The sequence below is a fragment of the Montipora foliosa genome, chromosome 4 (assembly GCF_036669935.1).
Source record: "Montipora foliosa isolate CH-2021 chromosome 4, ASM3666993v2, whole genome shotgun sequence".
Classification (NCBI taxonomy): domain Eukaryota; kingdom Metazoa; phylum Cnidaria; class Anthozoa; order Scleractinia; family Acroporidae; genus Montipora; species Montipora foliosa.
Genome location: NC_090872.1, coordinates 26,887,004 through 26,904,901, shown reverse-complemented (window position 1 = coordinate 26,904,901; position 17,898 = coordinate 26,887,004). Strand labels below are relative to the sequence as shown.

Here is a 17,898-nt window from a genome sequence, read left to right as displayed (position 1 = left end):
ACGAACTCAGATTTTAAATATATATTAAGATAAAAAAGCAAGCAGAACAAAACACACTAAACATAAAGAATCATAAAAAAGCATCAAAATAAATATACAGAAATGCCTATATATAGGAGAATCAACTAAGGAGAAATACTTTCAATATAGATTTTAAAAGAGAATTAGAGGCAGAACTGTGAATACTTTAATGTAGGAAATTGAAGAATCTTGGGCCCTGAAATCTTAAAGCAAAATGTCTAATACTCTTTCTGGCAGGAAATAAGTAGAAAGTATTGGAATTTCTAGTATTATTCGAATGGACTTGATTAGTCATTGAAAACATTTTGTTAAATACACCAGGAAGAAAGCCTATATAAAAATACATGAATTTTCCCATTTAAAACAAATGAATATCAGCAAACTTCAATATGTGAAATTCTTTAAGTACAGGATCAGTGTGAGCATCAAAGTAACGGCATTTTAGAAATAAAACGAACGAATTATAACAATGCAATTCAAGTTTGTAGGATAAGTTGATACCCAAACTGAAACACAATATAAGAGATAAGGATAAACTAAGCTATAATAAAGGGAATTTAAAGGGTACATAATGAGGAAACAGGAAGACAAAAGCTTGATTTATAAATTATTCCGATTGCTGTGGAAATTTGCCTTGCAACGTTAGCAATATGTTGTTTCCATGTGAAGTCCTCATCAAGCATAACACCCAAAAACATTGTTTCCTTTACTTGTTCGATAGCACAATTACTTAATTCTAGTTTAAGATCAAGATTTTGCTTTTTCGCTGCCTTGGCTTGAAAACGGCCATAAATTTATTAGACTTTGAATAATTTACTGATAACTTACCGGCCTGGTACCAATCTGTTAGTTTCAATAGCTCCTCATTCAGGGTCGTTTCAAGAAAATCAACATTATTGTGGGAATTAAAAGAATATGTTTGTATCATCGGCAAAACGAAATAAAAGCCAAAAACCCTTGAGACATCACATAAATCATTGATGTAAATCAGAAAAAGCAAAGGCCCACCACATTTTATAAGACGAAAAGAAAAGGTGGTGTCATCGAATTAAACAAATGATGCCTGTTACGTTACGTAAGTAGTTTGTAAACCAGTTGCGAGCTACCCCGCTGATACCATAATGGAATAATTTATATAATTATCCAATAAAAGATTGTGGTCAACTGTATCAAAAGCTTTGGACAGATCAATAAAAATACCTACATGTGAAGCTATGATCCTCGCAGTTATGGACACAATTCTTGCAATCGCGTAAGGAGGCATGAAAAATTCAGTATTTATGCTTATTAAAATAGTCCAGTAAACGATTATAGATTACCCTTTGTAGAAAATGCAGGATGGACAGAAACAGGCCTACAATTAGAAAAAATTGAGTGTTCGCCCGAGATTTAAATAAAGGTATAACACGAGCAATTTTCAATTGATCAGGAACAATTCCAGAGGTCAAAGACAGATAAATAATATGGGTTATGAGGCGGCAAATGAGGTGGACACAATCTCTTAACTAAGTCAATAGAAACATGGTCATATCCCACAACAGTTCCAGAGCGAAAACTAAGACAAATCTCAATGATTTTACGTTCAGATGGTGTGTCGAAAAATATGGAAATTGCAAAATTCCCTGACAAAAAGGAATGATGAAATTTTGAGGATGGTAGAATACTAGAAATTAAATTTGGGCCAATGTTAGTAAGGAACTGACAAAAATGTTCAGCGATTTGCCTTGGATCAGATAGATCTTGGTTGTTAAACTTAAAGTTGGACGGGATCTAATTTGCACTTTGTCTCTCGTTTAAAACTTCATTTATTAGTTGCCATGTGCGTTGAGCATTAGATTTAGCCAGAAACAATCATTGTAAACTATCTCATTTTGAGGATTGGGATCCGGAATGATTGTTTTCCTGTGAAAAGGATAAAAGCTAATAAACATGCTCTCAGGAAGCCTTGGTTCACCAAAGGTCTGTCAAAATCGGTTAGATAATCTGAACTGTCTTTCCGCGTGGAACTGAAGCTCTTTTTTTTCATTCTCGAACCTTGGAAAAAAACTCAATTCCACTGGCACCCAGGGTTATTTTTAGAACAAGAATTGATCGAACTTCTTGGCTTTCGTTTGAGCCGTTTTTTTTTTTTTTTGCAGCCGTGATCTTTGTTTGAGATGCAAACACAAAATGCAAATGTAAGACGAACTTCCTGAAGAATATTCTGGAAGCTCTACTCATGATAAAATGCCCTCGCTTTACCTAAATAACCATAGCTGGTTTCCATAGAACCTCTCATGTACGGTCCAGGCAACATCTATATCACCTGGGTCATTGTATTTAAGTGTAACATCGCAGTAAATTCTACTGGATTTAGTAGTGGATCGACGATGTCTCAAACGCCTTGTCGAACCCCAAACAACGACGGAAGCTCAGATTTAATCATTTCTGCCAGCAGAATGAAAATGGCGCGAGGAAGAGACACAAACGCTTCTGCAGATCTGGGGTGATCGAAATGACGGTAGACCTAAAGAAGAAAATGAGACGTGTGGTAGTCTTGTAGGATTCACACCAAGGAATGTGAACCAAGTCAAGACGAAGTTTAAAAATATTTCTGCTTCGTACAAGGACGCCAAGAGTATAAGTCCTTACTTTGAGCTTACCTATGAAGTTCTCGGAACACGCGAGGCCACCTGTCTCACATGTTCTTGAGGTCACCGATCTCAATCACAAAGAGTCAGAGGATGACCAAAGTGAAGATAAAGAAAGGTGATCACTGTCCATTTCAAAAAGCGACAAAAGTCAAGAAATGTGGTAAAAGTTTTTAAAGGACAGCATGTCTCACGACAAAGAGATGACGGAGTAAATGATGGCACGAGAAAAAGAAATGCAAAATACAGAACATGGTCTCCTGCAGAAATTTATGCGGTCTTTAACTGAACCCCTGAAAAAGAACTAAATTAAGAACTTATAGTTTGGGTTTCATTCCCGTTCCGTTTAAGTTCCTGTTTTGAAACAATCATGTATAAAACTAAGAGAGAACAGCGGCTAAAACCGCTGTTGTTGGTTACACATAATCAGGGTACTGAATTCATTTGTTATTATTCTTTCCAATGCTTAAGAAGCAGAAGAAGTAAAAGTAGTTTTCAGTAACTCATCAGGGTGGGAAAGCCAAATTAGGGGAGTCAGGGTGGCTTAGTGGTTTTCTATCGGGCCTCCCACCACTGGAAGCCGGGGTTCAATTCTGGCTTCGGCTAGCATGTGGGCTGAGTTTCAGTCGATCTCAACCTGACTCGAGGGTTTTTCTCCGGGTACTCCGGTTTTCCTCCCTCATCAAAATCGACTTACAGCTAATTAACATCTGTCTGTGGTGCTGTGCTCCGACATCAAACATGGACTGTGTAGCGGCAGCCAGAGGCGCCTTTATATGCTTACAGTCCGATGTCGTGAGCCGCGCCCTTCGCAATTCAGTCCTCGACTGCAAGTAAGGGTGATTAGCACTAGCAATATTTAATTTAATTTGTTGTTGAAAATGGCGAAGAGGCTCCTTACAGAATTCTCTAATTACATTTCGCACCCTCTTCCCTTCGTCGTTTCGCCTCTGAGCGAAGAGGGCAGGCGCTGGTACGGGAATACCTCCTACATTTGGTGGATCATCTTGGTGATGGCCATGTCCTCGCAAGCGTTGTGTAATTGACAATAAGCGATAAAGTTCTGATAGCTTTTCGCGGATTTTCCTCCAATATTTAGACAACGCCAGCGCCAGTGCAGGTCTCAGTCCAAAACCCTGAAGCCGACTCTTACCAGTTGCCTTGCGTGCAGTGACATCGCTTTTAAAAATCTTCGTCCAGTAGCATCAATGACGGCATTTTCTGGATAATGCTTCAATAGGGCTTTTGACAGCGGATCAGGGATGCATCACCAAGGAACAGGGACGGAACTTGGAACCTCCCAATTAGGCGGGGTATTTCACCACTCTCGATTCATTCATATAGCCTGCTGTACCTAAAGACACGAGCATCATGCATGCCGCCGGGGATCCAACGCTTACGTCCAATAACTTCGCTTTGCATCCAGCATTACCAAAAGCGTTTTCAAAGTAGTCCTCCCGGTCCGTCGTTGGCCCTTTGAAAGCTTTGTCAGTGCCATCTATCGCCCCGACGCCCTCCGGAAAACCAACAATCTCTTCAAATACATCCATTTGTTCCTGTACCTCATTTCGCTATGTAGGAAAAATTGTTCTGGTTGATAACCGAATTAGGGCTCTTGTGATCGCATCCACTATTTCTATCGCGGTGGTTTTACCACAGCCAAACAGCAACCCAGTGCTACGGACAGCAGCCACGCAGCTTTCGGAGCGAGTCCGGGAATTGGCTCAGAAAACAATGGACACAAAGAACAATACAAAAGAAACAGTGGACCATGACGTAAAACACAATAGATTTGCGTCCTAAAGGGATCCAATGAAATGAGCTGCGTCCTGCGTGGGGGCCTCTACGGAAGGTGTCTCCAGTTGCCCAGTTGCAAGGCGCCAAAGAACAATAGCCACACGCTTAGGCACACGAACAGCGACACAAATTTTAGTGCTTTGCTTCGCAATTTCGGGACCAGTTTTGTCACAAATTGCTTGAAAGGTCATCTCCTGTTTAGTCGGCTGCAATCTGTTTATTTCTGATACGAACTTTGATAATATAATTTTAATTGCTTTTTCGCATTTTTTACATTTTCTGTAGAATTGTAATAGATTCAACTGTAATTTGACATACGCATTGTTGTAATACTAAGGACAAGTAGTGGATTAGCGCTATATATATAAAGTTATTAAGTAACGTCGCTAACCAGCGCCGGGGCGGTGGAAAAACCCAAATTGTAAGCTCGCGGTGAGTCTGAACAGGAAACGTAGTCCACGTTGTTTGCCTGCGTGCAAGAAGTATATCCGGTTCCGCTGGCTATCTACGTTGTTCGCTCACAGCAACATTCGAAGCCTTTTGAATCGACGAGACCGTGCTTTTGCAATTATCCTTCGCAAAAAGTAAAATGCAGCCTAGTCGAAGACTATTATGACTTTGTCAGCGATCGTGATACTACAACTTTTCAAGTTTATGCGATGTCCCAGACTTGTGTTAATTGTGAAGGCGTCCTAACTTCTCACTCGGCGACAGCTTTGACATTTCATACTCACGAGCAGATTGAATCGTGATTACATACCGCGTTTATCAAGAGTTTTCGCTATCTAGTGCGACCACAGCCAGGGTGAAGAACAAAGACGACGCTTTTCAATTCTATCTCGTCACCAGTCCTAGTCACTGCGGAGCTCCATGAGAAGCATTTACGCGCTAACTAGTCAATTGCATTACTGCTTTCTAGTCGATCTGCACGGATTTTGACCCTCCGCGAGTTTTGATAGATTTTTTTCGTTTACAGCCATTCGTGTCACCTTTTGGTAAGCGTTTGGGAAGTTCCTAAGTATGTTTTCTGTTTTTACTAACCAAATTTTACATTCAAGTAACCGTGGCAGACGATTCGCAAAGCGTCGCCGACAGCCCACCGGGGCACAATTACGTCTGAAAAAGACTCACAGAGGGCCAATACTAAGCTCGAGCTGGCTGTCGACCAGCTGAATGCCAATATAGGCAAAATGTCTGCTCTTTTAGGGCAATTGCGCCAACGTATCTTGACCGGGGAAAGCTCATTCGAAGCTGTAAGCCCTCGACGCTCACTCGCGAAAGCGCACCCGAAATGCAAGTCTCTCTTCAGATGAAGACGGAGACGATTGGAAATTCAGATGAATTGAGCAAAATAGCGTCGATCGGACGACGAGGTCCAACGGTCGCGCAATGTAGGTAACGGGGAAGTTAAAGCAAGAGCATCGCAGGCAGTGGTGAAACGACTGTCCAAGCAGATGATCAAATGCTATAATGGGGATGGCTGCAGCATTTAGCGACGAGAATAGGACAGGGCCGCCTATAAACAAACCACTAACTGAAATGGCAACCAAACGTTTGGGAAAGAAATTAACTCAGGAAAAAATGTTAAACCTGGTGGCTAAATACGACCCCCCGGAAATCTATACCGAGATGATAATTCCTCGGGTTAGCCCCGAAATGAGGCGGTTCCTGAACGCCTTCAGAAGAAAGAGCTATCTTCGCCTGGCCAGTTTACAGCAGACCCTGCGAAAGGCCACACATTTAGCAAATTCAGACAAACTATTCGCGATTGATGAGAATGGTACCACCAAAAAAGAAATACTGGCCAACAGCTTCGACATTGTTGCCATGTTAGGTCACATAGCCAGCCAGTGCGTTAGGTCACGCAGCTTGCTCTGCGGCGGGAACTAAAACCCGCTCTGAAGCCCGAATATCATGCCTTATGCTCAACAGAGGTGATTGCCTCCACCAAATTCCTGTTTAGGGAAGACCAGCGAAACAAATGCGCGATGTTAAAGAAACACATCCTCTAAGCGATACCATTGGGATTCATATTCCACCAAACGAGAGCACCTCAATATGGGCGGTTCTTCAGTCGTCTAGGCCGCATTATTAGGGAAAGGCCCGCAAAAGGTCCCACTACCAGAAAACCGGCAGCCCAGCAGGGAAGAAATAATTCTCTCCCTGGAGCAAATAAACCTTTCGGTGAGTGACTTCTCGAATTTCCTTGACAATTCTCTCCGCGGTTATCTCAAGGGTCGTTGTGCCAATTTCCGGGCCGGATGTGTTTCAGATTCCTTGCAAGCCTGAGAGCAACTGAGGACAGATAGAGGAATTCTATGTACTGTATCGGGTGTTTCTATCGATTCTGATTATCCTCCTAGTCAGTACTATCTTCACCGGTCTGTCAGAACCAAATTGGAAGTAGAGAAAATTGATTCAGAAATAGCAAAGCTATTACTAGTAGTAGCTATCGCTAAATACGAACTAGACAGTCAATATGATAATGTGCAGATTTGTATCAGATTGCCATGTTTGGAACCCAATAGATCGTTTTCACTGTCACGCAATAAAAAAATAAATCGAAAACCATCCAGTGGAAAAAGTCAAGAATTCGTGATGTTGTAGAAGATAAATGAAGAAGACACTTCTCCAAGTTTTAGGCCTGTGCGTTTCCCCAAACTTCAGATATTCGTCGAAATGTTTCGCAGAAATTTACAGAGCCCAGTATGAAAACGCCATGTTGGTGCACATCTGTGGTGCACCAATATGGCGGCCGGAAAATAGCGTCAACATCTGTTACTTACTTTGGCTATCTAGGCGAGTGATCATCTGTACTGAACAGACAGCTATTTACCTAAGCACTTTTCCTAATGCTTTAAATTCTAAAAAGGCTCAAAACCATGAGATAAATATATATTTCTGAATAAACTCGATCGTCGCCTTGTGTCACGCACCGCTGTAACTCAGAAATTCAAAATGCTCTGGTTTCCAAACAAAGCACGCTATTGAGCTTTAAAATTGCAAATGGATACAAATTTACCGCCTCTTATGCCTGATGAGGATAAAAACTTTCGTGGCTCTTTAGTTTTGGATTTTAGAAAATGATGACGTCACGTGAAAACGATCTATAGTAGCTTTAGTTTTTGTGGTAGTGCGGTGCACTTCAAACAATAGCCGTGGCCACACTACAGACTTTTTACCCAGGTAAACACGACTTGTTGACAGTTTACCTCGGGAAACTGATTTTTTTCCAGTGGCCGATTTTTCCCCTGGAGCTTGGATATGTCACGAGAACAATAGCGTTTCCCTTGACATCTACTATACCCCAAAGCGTTAGCTAGGGAAAATTCATTTCCCAATAAAAGCTCGTCTGCGAATGTCTTAATGACAGACTCGGACACACAACCCTGGGTCTGTCAGAGTGGGAAAGGAAAGATCTGGTTCTGGACGGCTTTCCTCGCGTCGAGAGTTGAATAGTAAATCGTTTTAATAACCTTGTTGCAGCTCGTCAGGAGAATACAAATTGTTCTGTTTCTGTCCCTCGGTTAAAAAAAGATTCCAAATCCACCTAAGACTGAAGTGAAATTTCAAATTCTAAAGCAAAAAAATTCTTGCTATGAATTGTGCCATCGTCTTCACGCTTTGCGGTAATAAAACAAAAGGATTAACTACATTACCACACAGAGTGTCGTGTAACCTTTCAAGATGTTTTCACCCGTAGTAAAATAAACCCTAGATGAATTTACCTCGGACAATTCTGCCCTAGGTTAAACATTCAGATTATATCGGCTAGTCTGTGTCTTTTGATTTCACTGATAACCTCTTTCTTCTCTTGTAATTTATTCACGCAATTTTTTGCTCCACTTTTCTTTTAAAAATTATACTCTGTATGAAAAATAGGGAAGCGGAAGCCGTCTGTATGTTACGGTGAGAGGAAAACGAAGCCGAAAAGCCTTTTAAAATCCTCATGTCATTTAACAGCAGCACCGGAAAATAACTGGGTGAAATACGAAAACAAACAGGTCTGTTGGAGGCGTGCTTTAATTTCAACAAATGAGCCCCAAAATCGCCAAGAATTTGTGATGCTGATGAAACATAAAGCAGTTTCTATTTCCAAAAATGATGGAATTACCCGGCGCTAAATAACCTCGTCTAGGAGAGTGAATTTTTTGACTTTGTAGAAACAATGGGCAACCTTAAGAGTTGGGTGATTGTGATCTTTGTGTTGAATTCGCGCAGTTCTTGTTGACTTTTATAACACTTGAAAGAAAAAAAAATTATCTAAAACAAAACAACAATCCGATGTCCTGCCACAGATGTATCCAGTTGTCAGCAACACGCAAGGTAACTTGATCACAGGCGACCGCTGAAATCGATGTCACTTTCGATTATTGCGATTTCCTTGTGCAGCCAGAAGGAAGAACAATAGAAAACTTGAAAGTAGCAAAAAATCTCCCAATGTTTTTTTTTCGCTGAAGGTAACTTCTAACATTTGCGGCACGAAATTAATGTTGTTTTCATGTCACAAATTTTGTTGCTGATGACAAGTTCTTTTTACCTGTACATGCTATGTATTTTAGCTGTAAATGTAACGTCTCGAAGACATGAGCTCTTGTAGTTATTCTGAAATTCGAGATGGAATAAAGTTTTTGTATGTTACCTTTAGCAGGGCGCGTGCGCACACTTTGTAATCTGCGACTTCAGTGCTTACCATATGTTCTCGATCGACACTTCCTCAAAAACTTCCTTGTGCTCTTCCTTAAAACTGTGTATCAATAATTATTTACTTTAGCGTCAATAGTTGTTTTGCATGAAGCAGGCGAACAACATCTGTACCTTGCTTAGTTCGCACTCTTGAGCGTTAAAATAGAATTTTCGGTCCTATGTTTCTGGCCGCAAGTCGTATCCTTGAAGTCTCTCATCCAGATACTAACTCCGCCGGAAAGGCCTTAACTTCAATGAACTCTTGTCATGGAAACTGTCAGAAGCTCAAAGTACACCCTTAAACTTGCTGAAGTTGAACTTCATGTCACCCTCGAAGCCAATCTTTCTCGATTCCCATTTATTTTCTTCAATTTTTCTGCTGAAGAATCCAAAAAAACGCACCCAAGTTAACAATAACACAATAACAATAGAAATGTAAGCAAAACCCTTGCACATTTTGTATTTAGAATGACAATGAAAATGTCGACGAGTTTTGCAATAATATTGAAAGTACTGCTGTAATTTTTGAACGGCCGTAATTTTAACAGGAAGATGCAATTATTATGTTAGATAAAATTAATGCCATGTACAAAATCGCCAAAGCGTTTTCATTGTGAAACATGTCATGAGAATCAAACTCTCTTGCAACTTCGTTCCCAGGGTCTCTCTTCTATGCCTGCAAGAGACCTGCGGCTGGTCAAGTGACACTCCTTGGCGAGGATGGCACAGTCGGTTATTGCGCGACCTTGGTGCAAGGGGTCCTGAGTTCGATTCCCGGATCTCACATCCTTGTTTCGACTTCTTTCCGTTCTGTGTAGCTTAAGTAGCTTTAAATACCCGTAAAACGGAGCACTGATGGCGAGGGGGGAGTAAAATGAGCGCACCGTCAAACTCAGGTTTGTCAGTTGAATTACTGTTACGAGTTATCGACGTTAAATATGGTTGCTTTACTTTGCTTTACTTTTGTGGTAGGATTTTAGTTATATTTTGATCCGGCAACTCGTATTCGTTTGACAAGGCATTTTTAAAATAAATTATAAATCTTCACCACACAATGTAAGTTTCGGAAAGGCAAAAGTAATATTCTCACAGGAGTTTCCCAAAAGAGCAGTTAAGCTAAAAACAAGAGCTTTTGCGACCGATAAGACCTTCGATGTCGAGCGATAATTATGAACGTTCACACACAAAAACGATTTCGTTAGTAGATTAGTAGCTATATTGCTAAACAGATCTAAGATCTAATTCAGGGACATCCCTAGTCACACCTGTAGAAACAGGTACATTCGAAGATGAAACTGCAAAGCTCTGCAATAAATTACCTTTGTCAGTTAGAAACTGCATGCCTAGATTTCAGTACCTTCTCCAAATCGACTTTGAACCATTTAAACACATGACTGTAGTGAGCGTAATTTTACTTTGATATTTAGCTATAGTATAGTTTTTATCTAAATACCCTTTTTTCAAAGAAATCGGCAGCACATGCTCGGTGATGTGTGACGCAACGTAGCATATGACAAGAGTACTAGCGCTCATGAGTATTTAAGTATTACGCAATTATTCCATCTTGTTCTCGTTGAACAATTCAGGCAAAATATAATCGATTACCTCGATCCTTCTCACACAAAAAATGAAGCGCAATTGAGTTAAGAAGCACTACACCGACACACCGTAACGGTTACTTTGCGCAACGCTCGCTACTCGAAAGTGTATAAACATATGACGCACCGTGACAAATGGCAAGATGTTTTTCCACAATTATGTTCACGTGATCCCTTATTCTTCGGCTAAGCTCTTCTATGTGAAAACGTCATCATTCTCGATTATTTCGTTCGCACTTGCAGCTTTTAAGTCGATATTTTTCCTGCTGATACAGTCACACTACTTATGTAATACTAAATCCCTGTAACTTTATATACGCGCAAGCTACTATGATGCCTCCTCCTGCGGGTGCGGGGACAATAATAAATTAACTAAACGTTTTATGGCAACCAGCCCTAAATTCCTTAAGAGAATTAGCTTGCCGCAGCCAGACAGGTACATTATTCCAAAGCACCGGACCGGTGTAGCTGAAACTTCTTTTTAGTTAGTTTGTGCGGGGTTTGAGTCTGGAGCAAGGCCATTTAATAATTTGTAGATCTTGACATCTTTATGGAATTTGCGTTGGTTTTCGAGATTTTTCAAATAAAGACGTTCAAGTAAACCAGCGGCGATGGATCAAAAACATAAAACAGCTTCTGCATAACCACAGAAAACACTTTGAGCGATATCATTTCTCAGTGTGAGCGCTGCTTCCATGGCCATTCAAGACTGCTGGAAGCCCACAGGCCAGAATGCCGTTGGAGTGGGCAAACAGCTGTGAAGGTGGAGATGTCAAAAGGTGAAAAAAAGGATAAACTGCTTTTCTCATAACCACTACAAGCAACTTCCCGTACTGACTTGGAGGCCATCCCAACAAGCTTTGCATAACATGCAATGGTGTGGATATCCAATGTATGGCCATATGAATTTAGCGCAGAAGAACCCCACTAAGCGTCACTGGATGCCTGGGGGGCACCGCGAAGAGCTCCTCTCGGACAAGGCCACTTTGTGACCTTTTCGACAGAGGGTAAAGCACAACTTGACTAGGTTTGGTGACCGAGCCTCCAAGACGGTGCACCACGGGAGGTTATCACACGACACCTGCCAACCTCCAATAGAGGTTTTGCACGGCAGCCATGTGATCCCATGTTGCATGACAGGAACAATGAAAATGTTTTGCCTTAGAAAGAACATTTTTTCCCATGGGAAAAATAATCTATTGTTCCTGACATGCGACGTGACTGCCGCGTAAAACCTCTATTGGCCAAGCTAATAGAGGTACTGGAGTCCAACACCTAAAGGGATTTCTTTCCTCCAAACCGACAGCGTGACCATAAACCACGGAGCGAGGATTTGACGCAACATATTTTTCTTTATTGGCATCTTCAGGCTTTTGACTAGTTGGAAGGGTCACCTCGTTGTTCAGAACAGTGACGATACCATCAGCCGAATTACTCAATTCGTTGGACACTCTCCAAGTGGAAGACGCATTTTCTGAGCGGATTAGTGCCCAAACAATCGTAGCGTAGTGTATGCTATGCACGGCATACATGATCTCGCGCCACAGGTCAATCTGGAGAAGCTTTGACTTGTATTGAGAGCTCCATTATAGATGAGACAGAGACCGTTATCGGCCTCTTTGACTTGGCTAGAAGCGCCGCCTCCTTACGGCGCGAGCCCACGTTTGTGACTGTGAGGGGAACTTGTCAGAGTACGTTTTGCAGCCATGTGGAAGGTGGTCGTGGACTTCGTTTAGCTTTGACGTATCGAGTTTCGAATATGTAATGCTCCGCGGGGAAGGCACAAAGCTCTGCCAGATCGCCTGCTTCATAAGCCACACTCGAGCTACATCTTCATAGACACCAGCTGATGCTCAGAGTTTTTTAATTAGTGTAAGCCCCTTACCTTAGCCACGAGGGCTGTTTTAAACGGTATCAGCTGAGCATTTCGCCCTTATTCCAGCAGCTTGATCAGTCTTCAACGGCAGAAACTAAATGCTTCCGACTTCCGATTGATAGGATGTAGAAGTCTTCGAATTTGTGCACGACCGATTTTCTCAAACGGCTTTTTAACACTAGTGAACGACTGAGTAGGAAATCCCCGCACATATGCTAAGATGCCATGGTTATAAGTTGCTGGCACGGTTCTGCCTTTAAACGTCTTTGGTTGACGCACAGTTAACTAAGTTAAACAGAGTATTTGTCCCCTGAGCAGCCAACTAAGCTCACGAAGAAAATCAGTGGTCGATTTCATGTTGTTCCGTAGCTAAGGGCGTTTTTATATTGCTTTCCTGTTTCTATCGTGACGTATTCCGGGGCAATTAGTCCTGCGTCTACTTTAGCTATAATTAGCTATAGATTCTCATATGGTACAACTGACAGCATTGTTGTTATGTAAGACAGTGTTGTGGAGTCGGCAATCATAACAGGAAGTTCTCTTTAATTTTTGAAATTGGTTTAAGCTCCTGCTTTGAGCCACCTTAAAGGACACTTCCTAATGTTTATCCAAATTCTGCGTGTATTTCAGAAGAAAACAAAAGTCTTTGTGCCCTCTTCCCGCCCTGGCCCCAAAGCTGTTAATTCTCTGGAATCGATCCATTGAACCAATGTTTTCCTTTCGAACATGTCCTTTGTTCAAGTGAGCTTAGACAAAGAGAATTTCCACTTCAATGAAGCTGTAAGTCACGTTCGGTCTTCTCGAAGGCTTTATTTTCGTTACTCCTAATTGATCGTGCCGCCAGTAAATAACCGATATTAAATACCGAAATACCTAATGTTAAACCGTCAAAGAAAATCTTCTAATACAAAGCGAATTCCGACTAATTTGGCCATTCCAGTAAAAAAACGTCGTGCACTTTTGAAACGGAACAATCTAGATATTCTCCCAATCTGACCGCACCATTCTCAGTGGCATTTTTATTTGAATTGAGTTCCAGCTAATAGATTTTTTTCCATCAGTCGTCATTGGAAAGCTTTTGATTGTTTATTTTTCTGTATCCTTCCTCTTTTAGCTCCTTTAAAGAAGAGGTCGCTAAAAAGCAGAGTGCCTTCTACTACCAATCATCAACTTGGTGGATGTTGCAGTGGATATCGAGACAAAGAGAGGTTATGGAACAATTTCCAGCAGCGTCGAGCTCGCATCCAGCCCCTGGGGAATATGATCGCGACTTGCAGTGTCCAAGTCTTTCTGGAGAACAAGAAGAACGTACCTATCTTCAGGTTGAGAGGTGGCCTTGTTATGCTGCTTACGAAGATGAGAGACAAGACAACTCAGAGGCCAGAAGAACCCTAATCGTACAAAATGCACCTCCCTTCATGGAGAAAGAGGTAAGAGGTCTCCAAACGGAGGTTTTTTATACAATAAAGGTTCTCGTTACAGTTGCAAGTAGACAAGTAATCAACGAAAGTTTGCGCACAATTCTTAATTGCCCGAAAAAGGAAGAAAAATTTTAATGCAATTGAAGAATTGCTAAATAAGTTCTGAGCAATTAATTGTATGCTCTCGGAAATGAACGATTCCAGAGTTTGAGTATAATTCACGCAGAAATGAACAGAGCCTCAACGAGAAGCCCTCAGCCTCCCCCTCTTCAACATCAGGAAAACTGCAATAGTAGTGTAGGAAAACACCGTTCCTTTGCCAGTCCCAACTCTGAAGTGCACTCATGAATCAATCTTAGCCATTCATATGGTAATTTTTAACTCATTCTGCGCATGCGCCTAAAGTCGAGTGATTCTCAATTTCCTTCCCAGAGTCTTCGTTCCCCTTGACCAGCGGGTCGGGTTACGAGAGACTCTACGATAATCCGTTTGGATAAAGTTTTTGATTGGTTTAAAGTCTGACCATGAACAATCGATTTCGGTAACGAGGCGAGTGCGAGCACCGTATGATTGTTTGGATTGGTTCGTTCATTAGTTTGGAGCCTAAGAAAAGAGTGAGAACCTATTAAATCTAATGGAATGGAATCGTCTGTCACTGAGTAATTATGTCTTAAAAATGTAGTCATACCGAGTCTTCAAATTGCTGTATATCATTATATGAATCCATAAGACCTTCTCCTATAGTTACTTACGTACATGTGAGTTCCTTTGAAAGGTGCGAGAACCGTTAGCAGATGAGTTTTTGGGTAGAGAAAGAGTTACTGATGCAAAAAGAACTCGTTTGGCTTGTGACAGTGTTGTTGAACGCTTTGAAAAAATCGTGGAAGGCCCGTCTCTCTGGCATGCAAAGCAATCCTTTCGGTTGGTTGAAAAATTTACTCGCATTTCATTTGGGTTCATTACACTGTACTGTTCTCAACCTCCATTGGAAGGAGAGGCCAAATCAGATATAGAGAATCAAATCAATGAAATGAGATGTATAACTCACATCCAATGGAACTTGTCTTACATTTTAGGTACATGTACTTAGAAAAAATGGAAACTTGAGTTGTTGATTTTGTTATGCAAATACTTAGCTTAATGATAAAATAAAAAGTCAGTTACAATAATGACACCATTCTCTTGAGTAATTAAGTACTTCTTTCCGAAGTACATGTGCCTTAGTATGCTACTACATAAGGAGTTTTTTTGTCCGTAATTGCGCAGCCCACAGTATTAATTACAGTAGCAATTATTATTTGCTTTTTGAAGCCACAGTGTTTGAGACTTCATAGGTTTGTTGACTGTATGAGTTCTGGCCCCAGTTGTGTGAAGGGTGGATAGTGCTATCCACTGGATAAATCACTATCTACTGGTTAATGTAATATTTATAATAATACTAATACTAATACTAATACTACTCCTACTACTACTACTACTACTACTACTACTACTACTACTACTACTACTACTACTACTAATAATAATAATAATATTATTAATAATAATAATATTAATAATAATAATAATAATAACAACAATAATAAACAAACTTGAACTTTGAACTTTGTTTTGTCGATAACTCAATTGGTTTTGGTAGTGTTTATCTGCTGGATAGTGATTTATCTGGCCCCAGTTGTTCTAAAGGTGGATAACGCTATCTACCGGACAAATCACTATACACTGGAAAGTGCAGTTGGTTCCACTGTTATTTATACACTGGATAGTGATTTATCCGGCTGATAGCGCTATCCATCATTTGAACAACTGGGTAGCGCTATTCACTTTTTGAACAACTGAGGCAAGGTCTTTATCCAACCTGCCTCCTTTGTCGATGAGGACAAAGGAGGCAGAGAAAAGAGACCCTGGGAACGAGGTTCGTCTTGATCATCTCTCAGTTTTATCTAACTTTATTTAATCCATGTTGCCTCTCTATATGTACCCGCATGCAACTTAATACCGACAAATGTTTGATAGACTTTGTGACAAATTCTGTGATCGGTTAGCATCCCATTTAATGGAAGGGACAAAGTTTTTGACTGCTTAACCCATTGACACCTCAAACGCCCTAGGATGACCCCAGTTGACGACTAGAATCTCCCTGGCATTAGACAGAGTAAAATCTGTCAAGTCTCACTCCCAGGGGTCAAAGGGGATCAGTGATACCCCATGTTACTCTACAGAAAACAGAGCTAAGTGCTGGCATCAATGAAATACCTGGCTCATTTAGTTTCATGATCTTGACACAGACTTTATGCTTTTACAGTGTGTTTGGGAGCAACTTTACAGAAGCCTATATTTCCGATAAATTACAACTATTTTGTGAAGCAAAAGGAGACGGTAACATTGCAGACTGTGCGGTATTAGGGACTTTACGATTGTACACGACGGTAGACTGGGACGGTTAGATGAGTGTCATATCACGCAAAATCCCAGTGACATTTGACCGTCGTGCTTCTGGGACGGTATGTTTTCGTCGGGTTTCTCGCCGTGGAATCAACGGTGAAAGCGGTACGAATTGATCCATACTTATTCGCACTATTTTAGTCTTTTCCTTTATTATGCATTGAAAACTGATCACCCAATGGGTTAAATGTGCATTTGGTTGTGTTTGTCTTGATTTATCTATCGCTGAAATGAAAAAAATTTAGCGAAAATTCTGAGTTCATTCAAAGACATCACTCGGCCACATCGCGGTAGCGTTATCCATAATCCACCATGACACAGGAGGAAAGCAGAAAAGAAGGGTAAAAGAGATAATTGTAGCCGCATTTTTTGTTTATGAACCAATTTCCCTTAGCGGATTTACACTCGCTAGAATTCAAGGAATCTCCCAGTAAGGATAAAGAGGATTCACTGATTCGTATTCATAGTATAAAATAAGAAATTCCCGTCGCTAATTGAACCTTCTGCAAACGAAATTACAAGATAATTTCTCGCTTCTTCAAAAGACTGTTTATTCCACCGTCCTACGGTCGTGTTGGCCGAATCTTAAGTTAAAAAATTTCGCGCCTTTCTACCGTACCCGTCCAAAGTTTCCGGTATACGCATCCAACCGTCCCAGCTTACCGTTGTCCACTATCTTAAAGTCCCTATTAGTCACTTGAGAACGTATTCCAAACATCCCCTCAATTTAAATTTTGTCAGTTGACGGTTAAGTTTGTCAGTAAATTATACTGTCTATTTTGAAGTCAGACTGACCTCTTCATGTTGGTTTGTACAATTGTCAATAGTTTCTAATGTAAGTTATTTTTTATGCCAACAAAAGAAATGTTTAGGTTCAAGGTTGTAAACAAGTATCCGTTCCTGTTTGGAGTGTTAAAATCAACAGCCTTAGGCTTTTTTGCATTGCTAGTCAGAGAGTTGAAGAGAATAGTACCATTTCAAAACTTGTATGGTGCTGGCCACCCTACAGAAAGCCTTTGGCAGTGAGGAGAGGATGACATTATTTGTGGGGTAAGATGGGAAATGAACATTCTCAGGATAATATACAATGTATATATAATATTGTTACATCCAATCTGTCAAATTTGATGGTTCAAAATAAGTACTGACCTCCAATTATCTGGAAAATGGAATATAAAGTGCATTAAGGATGATTAGTCTTAGCCTCATGAAGAACTTTTGGCTTTTGCAGTTTTAATTTTGCTTCAAACATAATTTCATTGACCTTTCGGTATGCATCTCTCTGCTCTCTCAAAGGAATTTGACGATGTTACTTAAACGATTATGTGAATTAAACTGTTCTAAGTGGGGATGTTCATATGCTTCTGGAAGTAAGTTCATACAAACAGAGTCTTTAAATCTGCTCTGTTTGAGGTACATTACAT

The 17,898-nt window shown here is 40.7% G+C and overlaps 1 protein-coding gene across 7 annotated transcripts in view; it reads left to right on the top strand.

The window, feature by feature from the left end:
* Positions 1 to 17,898, top strand: part of LOC138000470 (uncharacterized) — a 70,855-nt gene that overhangs the window by 11,548 nt on the left and 41,409 nt on the right. For 3 of the 7 annotated variants that reach the window (XM_068846916.1, XM_068846918.1, XM_068846914.1), the window contains exon 2: positions 13,723 to 14,038. In XM_068846916.1, the coding sequence (XP_068703017.1) occupies positions 13,787 to 14,038 (252 nt within the window). In that variant the 5' untranslated portion in view covers positions 13,723 to 13,786. Of the gene's footprint in view, positions 1 to 9,885; positions 10,031 to 13,722; positions 14,039 to 17,336; positions 17,525 to 17,898 lie in introns of those variants that run through there. The other 4 variants (XM_068846913.1, XM_068846912.1, XM_068846915.1 and 1 more) reach the window with 3 other exon arrangements.